We start from the raw sequence: 11455 nt of genomic DNA on the forward strand, positions 1-11455 counted from the left end.
GGCAGTAAACACGTAGAAAATTTGTAAATTAAGTTTTTACGCTGGATAAACTTACAGAAAAAAGTATTTATTGAAATAATGTTAAATGTGTAATAAGAAAGAAAACACGCCACTTTTTTGTTTGTAGTCGAATTTCATACACTCACGCATACACGCATATTTGTACGCCATTAATTTATGTGTTTAATTTTAATTGTTTTTATTTTAAATGTTCCTAGTCTAAAAATACAAACAACACACACAAATAAAAGAAAACATTTTACTTTTACTATAAAAATTTAACCTGAGTTTTTTTTTATTTTCGTTTTCATACCCATTTAAAAAAAAAGTACATAAAAAAAAATTATTTCAATTAGCATTAAGTAGAAAAAAATAAACAACAAAAATATAAAATTGTGTACAAAATATTTTGCAATTATTGTCATTGCAAAATATCGAATACTATGAATCAACCGCAGCTACCTCATTAGCATAATTTTTGAAAAGGGTCGTCGTTGCGAATGCCAGCACTAACAGCAGCTGACCGGGTAGAGTGGCATAACAGCGTTTTGCAGCTAAAAGCGGAATTGCTAGATGGCAGCGCATCGGCAGCTAAGCAGCGATTACCCACATTGCATGTTAGCAACAATTTTTCTAATATAAATTTAAATACATACATACATATATTAAAATAATGGATAAACCAATTTTTAAAAAAGATAGTCGAAACAATATAACAATATCATTAAATTAGCAAGATATCAAGCGAAATGCATTATCATTCCTTTGAAAACGTACGTACGTAGTAAAATTTTGTGCATATTTTAACAGACTTATAAAAAACAAAAAATAGATGTAATCTTATGCAACTAACTAGTTTAAAATATACTTACAGAACTTATCAAAATTCGCACCCATTTGTAATTGATTATCAAATGCACGGTACTAGAATATACACACTCAAATACTCAGGAAATTATATAGCTCAACATTGTTTTTATCATTTGTTTAGCTGGAAAAATAGTTAAGTATGCAGGGTGTACCACAAACATTCAAGTTTTCATTATTGCGTACTGCCACTGCGCGGCACCTGGGTTCGATGGCATGGCAAACTTTCGACTGTACAACTGCCATGAAAAGGCTTCTCAAAAATCATTATCGATTTGGAGCCGGCGTAAAATTGAAGGTCTCCCCATTTGTGTTATTAGTTCGACCAAACACTTAGAAAAAATGTGAACTAAAAATATTTATTTATTTTTTTTACATCTAACTACGACGTGATTACTGAAGAGCTGTTAAAGTACGCTACAAAAAGAAACATATCAAAGTTTTCTGAGAAACCGTTATAAAGTAAGTTGCTTAAGTTTCGCTTGGATGCCATTTTCGACACAAACCAGCTCAATGGGAAGTCTGCGTTTATGTGTAGCAGACTTGAATGGGTAGAAGTTAAATTTCTGCAAGTCATAAAATACCTGGGGCCGAGAAGGTATGATCGAAACTAAATGTCTTTCTCGTAGTTCTGCTCCTCCCAAGAACACTTAAAACCCCAAACCAAAATGAGAACAAAACCTACAGGAGTGTTTTCCGAAGAACAAAAGTGAAAACAAAACTGTCGAGAACGTTCTCAACGGGAACTATTTATATAAGCAAAAACTCTTGCGAACATTCCCAAAGCGAACCAAATGCAAACAATTCGTTCGGGAACATTTCTGAGAGAAGAAATGGAGTAAAAGTCTGCGGAACGTTCTGGCAAAGTACATAACGGGAATAAAAGTTTAAGGACCTTTCTCTTGCATAACAATTTGGGGACTAAAGTTTCAGGAACATTCTGACTGAGAACGAACGGGAACAAACAATCCGTGAACTATGCGCTGCATTATTTTGAAATGTTTGAATATTAAAATTAATAAAAAAAAACTTAAAAATAATTATGTAAATTAAGTCAACGAAAGACTTAAGACACGAACTTTTATTGCACAGCAAATGAAAACGTGTTCCATAAATGGACAGTTCATCCTAATGGTAAACGATCTGGAAGTTGAAATGATCCAGATTTCCTCTCTCTGGATTAGAATTAACCATCACGCAGATGCCCCTGTCGTTCTTAACGTTATGTTCTCAGAATTTTGTTCCCGTTTTGTTCTCTAGCAGAACGTTCCCCATAATTTTTTTTTACTGCATCCTCCCTAAAAACCTCCTCGATACTTTCGTCCTGATTTCGTTCTCATTCGAAACGTTCCCGAAAGTTTTGTTCTCAATGGGCACGTTCAGAAGGCGCAACAGCTCAGTAACTGTTGCGATTGCACCTTCTGAATGCGTTGTTTTGTACTTCTGATCAACTGAACAGTTGCGTGTTAGATGATCGTAATATTTTTCTGATCATTTGAGACGACATGTTGTGTGTTTTGAATTTGACAGATAATGTATCAAGCCGTTCAGAAGACGCATTACTATCACTGATTTTTTTAGCAACGGTTGCGCTCAACTGCTGCGCCTTCTGAACCTATCCAATCTGTTCTTCTTTAGAACAACATTTATGTATGTTTTGTTGTTGTTTGTCTTATCTAAAGTGTCAAAAACTGTGCTGATTTTGAGTAAAAATTCAATTTAAAAAAAATTTGTACCTACGACTTTCTTTCTTAGTAAATTTTGTTTGCTTCTCGAAGCATTGATCCATCATATGCAAGGCCCAGTAATCAGCGTCTGTGCTGCGGAGTTAGGTGAACATCCCAAACGTTGCTTTTTAATCGCTTGTTTTGTATGGGAAAAGCTTTCACATGCAAAAAGATTTTGACAATATATATATTTTGTGAGAGGTAATTAAAAATATTTAACATTTTAGAGACCGAATAATTTGGGAAAAAAAATTAAATCAGCTGCTCTACTGATACTACCTGTTTAATATGCCTTGGGTAGTACAAAACATTGCAAAGAAGTACATTTGACTGTACTTCGAAGTACGAAGTACAAAGGCTCAAACAGAAGTACTGTACTTCCGAAAGAAGTACGGTTGGTCACATTATGTATATGCCATATCCAAACCGCTAAACCCTATAAATGCTAATACATACATTTTCTTCAATTTACACGTTTTCTAGTAGCATAGACGCAAACCATCATTACCGGCAGCTTTCATCAAGTTCTTCATACATTTTTACACACTTCCACGGTTGCCACTTCATCAAAATTTTGTGTACCATAATATACAAGTAAAAAGCACCATTTTTGCCGTCCAACGAAAATATATACAGTGACTCAAACAAGTTACCACGTTTTGATTTTTTTCTAATATTCGTAATGTTTTTCGAACAATTTTTTTTTTTTGTAATTTTTCTATAAACAATTACCGTACATGCTTTAACCCAAACCATATAAACATTTTCAAACTATATACAAAATTTAGGAAAATTTGACAAATTTTTATCAAAATTGCAATTTTTAATCTGAATCTTTAGAACATTTTTGGGTATGCAGTTTTATAGCCCATACTATCTTAGTCTAATAAAGGCAAGGTTCAAGCGCTTAAAAAGCCCGTTGATTTTTGAGAATTTTTTTTGTGACAGATTTTTGTACTTTTTCCATACAAGCATAAATTCCTTATGAAATAAAATGCGTTAGACCGTAAGCAACAAAATTTCAAAAAATCAACGCCAGTTTTTGTAAATTGCACTTGTTATATAAAAAAAAAACACTACAAAAGCAGCCTACAAACCAAAATTCTCAAAAATCAACGCGATTCGTAAGGCGGTTGAAACTTGCACTTCATTAGACTAAAAAAGTATGTGCTACAAAATTGCATACTCAAAAATATTCCATAGATTCAGATCAAAAAGTTGAAATTTGGATGAATATTTGTCGAATTTTCCTAAATTTTGTATAAGGCTTGAAACTGTGAGTGCTGCTTATTCAAATGAACGTTGCTTCAAAAAGCCCAATACTTACAAAAAAGGCCCAAAGGCCCAAACGGAGAAAAAAGGCGTATATTTGGTACAATTGTAGCTAAGTGGCAACCGTGCACACTTCCATATATTGCTCAAACTTGTGCACAATTTTTACATACAAACACATCCATGGATAAGTTATTATATGCACATACATACATATGTACATGCCCTGCTGCAAAAGTGCGCTCGACAATAAAGCTTGCTACCAGTGTTGCCACGGGAATTGTTTTTACCTACCAAAATTTCCTATTAAATCCAACCAAAACCTACCAACATTTTTTTGGGTTTTTAATGCATAATTTTAATGTCAAGTTTATTAAAAAAAGTAGATAACAAAAAATTTAGTAAAACTAAAACGCAGCTAGTACAATAAAAACCAACTAACTGTGTATAACAATTCATTTTTCTGTATAGGTTTATACAATGTCTCTGCATGTGTAATATTATTATTATTATTACGTCAGGAATACCCGCGCTGCGAGCTGAGAAGACCTATTGTGCTAAACCCAGCCCACAAAACCTGCAATCCGTCTCCAGAGAAAGCCCTATTTTATTCAAATTGCACCTTAACTTGCAGTGTCCTGTCTGGATGCCAGTAAAAGTTCTAAGCCTCTCCCGGCTATTTTCAAGAAGTCTGTCGGCATTCTTCCTACAGGGACTTATGAATCTCTTTGATTGTCTCATTCCCTTTGACTTCCGCCAGTAGTCAGCAATCTGAGATTCTTCCCAGTCCCTAAGTAATACTGCAATGTATCCTTTAGATGTACCCTTCATCATCCGGTGCCCACCACAGCGTTACGCCATTGTGGGCACTCAGGTATTTCTGCCTGATACCATTTTAAAGGAGTCTAAGGCCTTTAACGCCGCCTAACTTGCCGACATAATTTTATTTTGGCTCCATTTGTCTTCGATCTGACCTCTCGTTTTTTTAATTCCTTTTCAAAATTACTCTCAAACCTAAATCTCTTAGGTCTCACATTGCGATACAGATGTATTTCAATAAACTGATGAACTAATTCGAATCTGATTGCTCGCACAAATGGCAACCCTCCTCAATAAAGGGCAGAAATAAATCCCTTTCAAACCTATTTATGCCCATACTATAATAACTCATCCAACTTACTGGATAATTTCAATTTAACATTTTAAGCACGTGGCAACTCTCTTCAAACATTCTACATGTTAAAACTAACGATTTCTTAACACGTTTTACTAAAGTATTTTTATATTTCATACACTTTTTGAGTTAGTTAATTGAGTAGGACCTTTCAAACAGGTGGCAGCCCTGTTCAAAAATATTTTCAAGCTTAATTAATGTTAACTCTCCTTCACCGGACACTGCGATACATATTTTAATTAACTAATGATTAAAATTTATTAATTTTCAAACATGTGGCAACCCAGCTAAATACCGTTCAGGAATACAATTTTTTCAAACGCCTTTCGATTAATACCCATATTTAAATAATTCATTTAACTTATTAAATAATTTGAAGTTAACTTTTTAAACTGGTCGCAACCCTCTTTCAACACCTCAAAAATATTCTTAGCATTCAAACTATAAATTTCATAGCACTCCTTCATTTGACATACATATTTTGATGTTTCATATAACTTGTGTATAAGTAAATTTAATTCGTCATTTCAAGTAAGTGGCAACCCTATTACAAATATTTTGAAGCTACTACTTTCTGAAACCCCTTTCGTTTGGTACCCATATGGTGATACATATTCTTCTTACCTAATATGATTTTTTTAACAGGTGGCAACTCTCCTATAGTTCAGCTAGGAAACAAAGATTTTCAAAACCATTTCGCATGATAACCATTTTGTAATAATTGATTTATTTTTTTTATTATCTAATTTGAATATAACTCTTTAAAAGGTGGCAACTCTTTTCAAAAAAAAAATAAAATCTTATTGCACAACTACAGTTCAAGCCTTTTGATTTGACACCTCATTTTGGAAAATCGAACGAACAGTGCAGATATGAGGGCAGTGATTATTAAATGTATGGAATTTAATTGTTCAAAAGGTGGCAACTCTTTTTCAAAAAATAAAACCAGTTTGCACATCTACAGGCCAAGCGCTTTAATTTGGCACCCGACAAAAAATGCCTTCGCGTATTATATATATAGATTGTCGCAGACCCTACCAAAATCAAATATAGCCTACCAAAATGGATAAAAACCTACCAGTTTGGGTAGGAAAAGCCCATGTGTGGCAACACTGCTTGCTACTCAAACTTTGAAAGTATGAATGCATTTTCTCAGTACGTCCGAAAATCAGCGAGCTTGGCCGGATCCCAAGTAGTAGACACGTTTGGCCTTGCAAATTTTTCAAGCAAACTTCAAATGTTTGCTAATGGCTACTACATACATATATCTAGTAATATCTTCTGCTGATAGAAACATGTGTACGTGTCTAAGTCATTTGTGTTCGCACCATCTAAGATCTTTCTTCAGGCAACATAATAAATAACGTCTGTGACACAGCAAACACAAATGGGACCGCGTGCGAATAAGCATTGATATCGGATTGCATGCACAATCAGTGTATGTAATTCAACTACTCGAGTCAACACTTCCGATCGCACATCTTTGCGCTACGTGCTACGTTAAGAAAATCATCAGTGACAACGCTGCGCATACAACTGGTGATATCAGTTACCGATAAGGGCGCACAGCTTAAAGAATAAAAATCAATATGTGTTTGGCATAAAAGCACTAAACCGCGACTGCTAACGACTAGAAGACAACAACGTTGCCTAACAACGCGGACAGGCAGACAGACGGCACGGCGGACAGTTTATGTGCTGAGTAGAATTTTTTTTAATTTTTCGCCGGCGCTTTTTTGACTTAATAATGCAACAAAAACGAATTTATTTACATTCCCTCTGCCTGTTTAGCGCATTTGTGTATTTTACGTCTAGCAAGATCAACGCTAGCGGTACAAAGGACGCGAAGGACTTAGAACAACAGCAACCGACGGTTGAGGCTATACAGCAGCGAAATTTTGAATTGTTGCAAGACACGTTGCCGCTCGGTTGGAAGGCCTTCTGTGAGTTGTGTGTGAATTATGCTCATTGATTGACGCACGTCTCGTTTTTTTTCGGGATTCCTATACAATAATAATTTGCATAATTTTCTTTCAGGCGAAGCTCCCGTTGACGAATCGGTTATGCTGCTACACAGCGGCATAAATCCCTGCGATGCCAGCATCCACGTAATGACGCTGACTAATCAAAGCGTACAACTGCCCATTAAAGCCATTTCGGAAATACGCGACTACGATATCAATCCCAAACGTAAGACGCTCATCTACGTGAATGCCTACTACACCGCTGACACCTATTTCAGCGTGCAAGCGCATCTGAAGCTGCTGCAAATGACACGTCGCGATCTGAATATTGTTCTCGTGGACTTTGCCAGCGATGTGCTACAGCTGTACTACACGGTGCGGCATCACGTTGCCGTACAGGGCCACTTTGTGGCGAAAATACTTAGTGCATTGACGCAGCATGGCATCGCCGCGGAGGACATCACCTTGGCGGGTCATTCAGTGGGCGCTAACGTAGCCGCGCTAGCTGCGACCATCTACGCTAGCCAAGCGTCAACCGCCGGTGTGCGTATGGGACAATTAGTGGCCATTGATCCGGCGCTGATGTGTCAATCGTCCGACATGCACGTGCATGCGAATGTTAGCACGCGCGTAATAGTCATACATGGCGAGGGCGATGTGTTTGGCGTGCGTGAGCGACGTGGCACGATCGATATCTATCCGAATGGTATAGGTTACTTTACGCGTCGGAAATTGCAACCAGGTTGTACCACGAAAAGTTGCAGCCATATGTACGCGTTCGTTTTGTTTATGGAAGCGCTGGTCGAGGGTGTTATGATACCGGCAGTGAAGTGTGATAGCTGGTCACATTTCCGTAAACGGCAATGCGATTTCAACGATGCGGTGGCGATCGGTTTGAAATATCCCGACAAGGCTCGAGGCGTGTACTTTTGCTTAACGCAACCAAATCCGCCATTTACTTTCATGGAATACGGCATAAAGTATCAGCGCAGCATGGTTTCGGCAGTTGATGCGAATTCAGTGTAGCAAATGGGTTGATAGTATAAGTGAGAGCATAAGACTTGAAATTAAATGAAACAGGGAGGAAGGCATAGTAGCAGCCTGATTATGGCAGCTAAACTTAACTTCACTTAACGGAACTTAGAACTTAGAAAATCAAAATGAAACTGATTTCGGCGTGGCATTATGTTACGTTAAGTTTTGGCTGTTCAATTATAAGCAATATCTATTTAAGAGAATTTTTGAGTGAGAGCCTGTAAGTTACGTTAAGTTGTCATAATTAGACCATAAGACATCCATAATTTTGTAAGTCATAACATTGAAAGCTTGGTTTCGGTAACTTTATGTAATAGAACCGTTTTTACGTAAAGGGTATGTAGGCACAATCCAAAAGCTTAACTATGTCATTTCTGTTTAAAAATATTAGTTATCGAAGGTCACGTTATGGAACTTTGACTGTAGGTATGCCTAGTGATAATGAAAAAAATAAGTAAAAACAAAAAACCGAATTTCCATTTTAAGATTTAAGTATGTAAATGGATTTGTGAATTTTTTAAATCGCTCCTAGAAGATCTATCTATGTGTTTATTTGAAAATAAAAATGCATAACGACGTTGAGAATTCCAGAAATCTGAGAGGAACTTACTTCAACTAACTGTCTGTTGAACCTTAAACCAGAAACCTATGACTAGATGAAACAATTGTCCATTAAGAAACAAAAAATAATCTGAAGTTTTTGGTGATATGATTAGGCATGGTCAAATCTATGCTTCTGTAAAAGAAAGGTTTTAATAAATCCTTTGGTTTCAAAGTTATATGCATTCGAATGTGCACAGCCGACGTTTGAAGTTCAAAGGGTTGTGTCAGAAAGTTTGAAATTTCTATGAAATGGGTAAATGAATATTGCAAGTTTTCCAGTATCCCATCCACAATGAATGTAGGAGGACATTTGCATACTCAGTTGTTGTAAATTTTAGGTTTTTGACAGTTTTTTTCTCATAAAATTTGGGCACTGGCTGCGTTACACAAAACACTGGGCGCGTTACATGTACGGTTCGCTTGGGCAAGGTTTAACCAAAAGGCTTTGAACATCCATTTTTTCATCGCATTCCTATTCTGTCATCAACAGCAAATGTTTGAGCTAAAATTGGGTATGTAGTTTCTTTTTTCTATTGAAGGATTAAAAAATATAACTAGAGTATCCTTAAAAATTCCAACTAGGCCAACAATGTTCCTACAGTAAAGTTTTTGAATGGAAAATCTTCGTATTATCGTCGCAAGTGTGAGTTCTGGGCATCGAAGTTCTGAGTATCGAAGTCCTTCTCTCTCAAGCGGAAGCGTAGTTCATACTTATACTACGATGGACCAGAATTGGAGAGGAGATCTTTCCACCTTGTGGTCAGCCTACAACTACCTATTTATTCTTTCTGGAGGCTATAATTTTACGTGTAAGAAGAGCGTGCAGGGGTGACCTTCCTGGTAGATAAGTATATACAGGCCCATGGAGAGGCGAGAGAAAAGGGGAAAATCATCCCGGGCCCGGGCTTTTTAAGAGGCCTGAAATATCACAACGAAAAACTGTTCTTAGTTTTTTACAATTTAATTTTGAAAGAAATCAACAAAAACATAATATATATGTATATATGTAGATATATAAATATAGGTAAAGAAAATTATATATATAAGCTCCCCTCTTGGCATTTTTCTCCATATAAGGTAAGTATGAGTGAATGTTTTGTTATATGGAGAAATATGCCAAGAGCCGTCAGCAAAAAAAAAACAACAATCTCTTAACAATAAATATACTTTTAGGAATTGGGCGTGGCACCGCCCACTTTACGACTACAAGGTGTATCTCGGTAACCACTTTATAGATTTATACCAAACTTGGTTCAATTATTCCATTTACTCTAATTCAGCATATTATCGAAAAAGTTTGAAATCGGGAAAAATCTCCCTACTTATCATGCAAATGTGGTTTAGAGAAAATTGTAACGACGATATTTGGTTATATAAGATTCGGTTTCGCCCGAACTTATACTTCTTGACTTGTTTTAGTGTCACTCCCTTCTCTCGTCAAAAAAAAAAGCTTAAGCATTATTCTTGCATTTATTTCAGTCAATGCAGTTCCAGAGAGAAGTTCCATAAAAAAACAATTTTACCCTTAAAATGTTTATTTAGGCGAAAAACTACCGAAATAACTAATTTTTTCATTGTCACTCGAAAAAATCATAATTGCTTTTGTTTTTTTTTAATAACTCTGGTAAGTTTTCAAATAGAATATTCATGTTTGAGGCAATGGAAGTTGGCATCAAATACGACATATCGGAGAAGTTTCAAGAGTGTACATCCAAATCAAAAAAAAAAATAGTAGCATGTAGAGTATGGAATGGAATGTGGAATGGCTACAATTTTGTAATTTTTGGAATTTTACAATTTGTTTTTAATAATTTAAATTACTTCAAAATCTTAAAATTAAACGATAAAAATGTTCTTTCCAAAACTAACGAAACTAGTGTAATAAGACTTGTGTCTCACCAAATGACAAAAAATTACTTTGAGTAAAACATGACTATGATTTGAGAAACTTAAGTTCCATTTTTTAAATTTTTACTGGTGCACTCGAAATGCAACCTAAAATTGTTATATACACGAAGAAAGAAATATATATGGGCATGAGGAATGCTGTGTAAAAATCTTAAACGCCAATATTTAAGCACTTTTATAAATAATATGGCTTTCAAATTAAGGCGTGCGAGTAAACATGTTTGATGACTTCGTATGGTGCTACGGGGCGTATACGTTACATACGCAACTACGGATATATGAGCATGAGTGGTTATTTTTAACTTTTTTTACCGACTTCCAAAAAAAGAAGGAGGTTATCTGTTCGTCGGAATATATTTTTTTTTATGTATGTTACCGCATAACTTTGGACCACGTCAACCGATTTCGATAATTCTGTCTTTCTTTTGCTTCGGAAAGGTAGTGTCTCAGAGGTGGCCCCATACTAATCTGGTTAAGATCCGATCAGTGGATCATGAGATATATATATATATGTATATATTTTTTTTATATGAGAATTGAAGTCGGTTTTTTTTGCTAAAAATTACTTGGTTAGTATATCGTTTTTAAGTTTTCATTTAAACACAATTTCGCGATGGAATCTTGTTCTTTATACAAAACTGAAGAGAATGCATTTTCTAAGATAGGTGAACCACCATTTTGGACCAAAAACACGTGTTTGTCGAAAAATGGTAACAACTCGTGGGATTCGCTTATATTACCAAAAACATATCTTTTCCCCAATGATATTTGATACCCATTTTGTGGCTATTATTTAAAAAATTGGTATATTCACATTAATCTAAGGTCGCTGTATTCGAATCTGAAGTCAAAAAAAAAAACACAAAACAAAACGGCCGATCCAATGTGGCCCCTAAAATCTTAGA

General features: G+C 35.6%; 1 protein-coding gene across 1 annotated transcript; it reads left to right on the forward strand.

Moving 5' to 3' along the window:
* Positions 1-6108: 6108 nt before the first annotated feature.
* On the forward strand, positions 6109-9613 carry LOC118747665 (endothelial lipase). Its single transcript, XM_036481725.1, has 2 exons — positions 6109-6983; positions 7078-9613. The coding sequence occupies exons 1-2, from the start codon at positions 6788-6790 to the stop codon at positions 8028-8030; spliced, it is 1149 nt and encodes a 382-aa protein (XP_036337618.1). The 5' UTR covers positions 6109-6787; the 3' UTR covers positions 8031-9613.
* The last annotated feature ends 1842 nt before the right edge of the window (positions 9614-11455 follow it).

Source organism: Rhagoletis pomonella, unplaced genomic scaffold (genome assembly GCF_013731165.1).
Source record: "Rhagoletis pomonella isolate Grant_MI unplaced genomic scaffold, Rhpom_1.0 Rhpom_scaffold_00012, whole genome shotgun sequence".
Taxonomy (NCBI): domain Eukaryota; kingdom Metazoa; phylum Arthropoda; class Insecta; order Diptera; family Tephritidae; genus Rhagoletis; species Rhagoletis pomonella.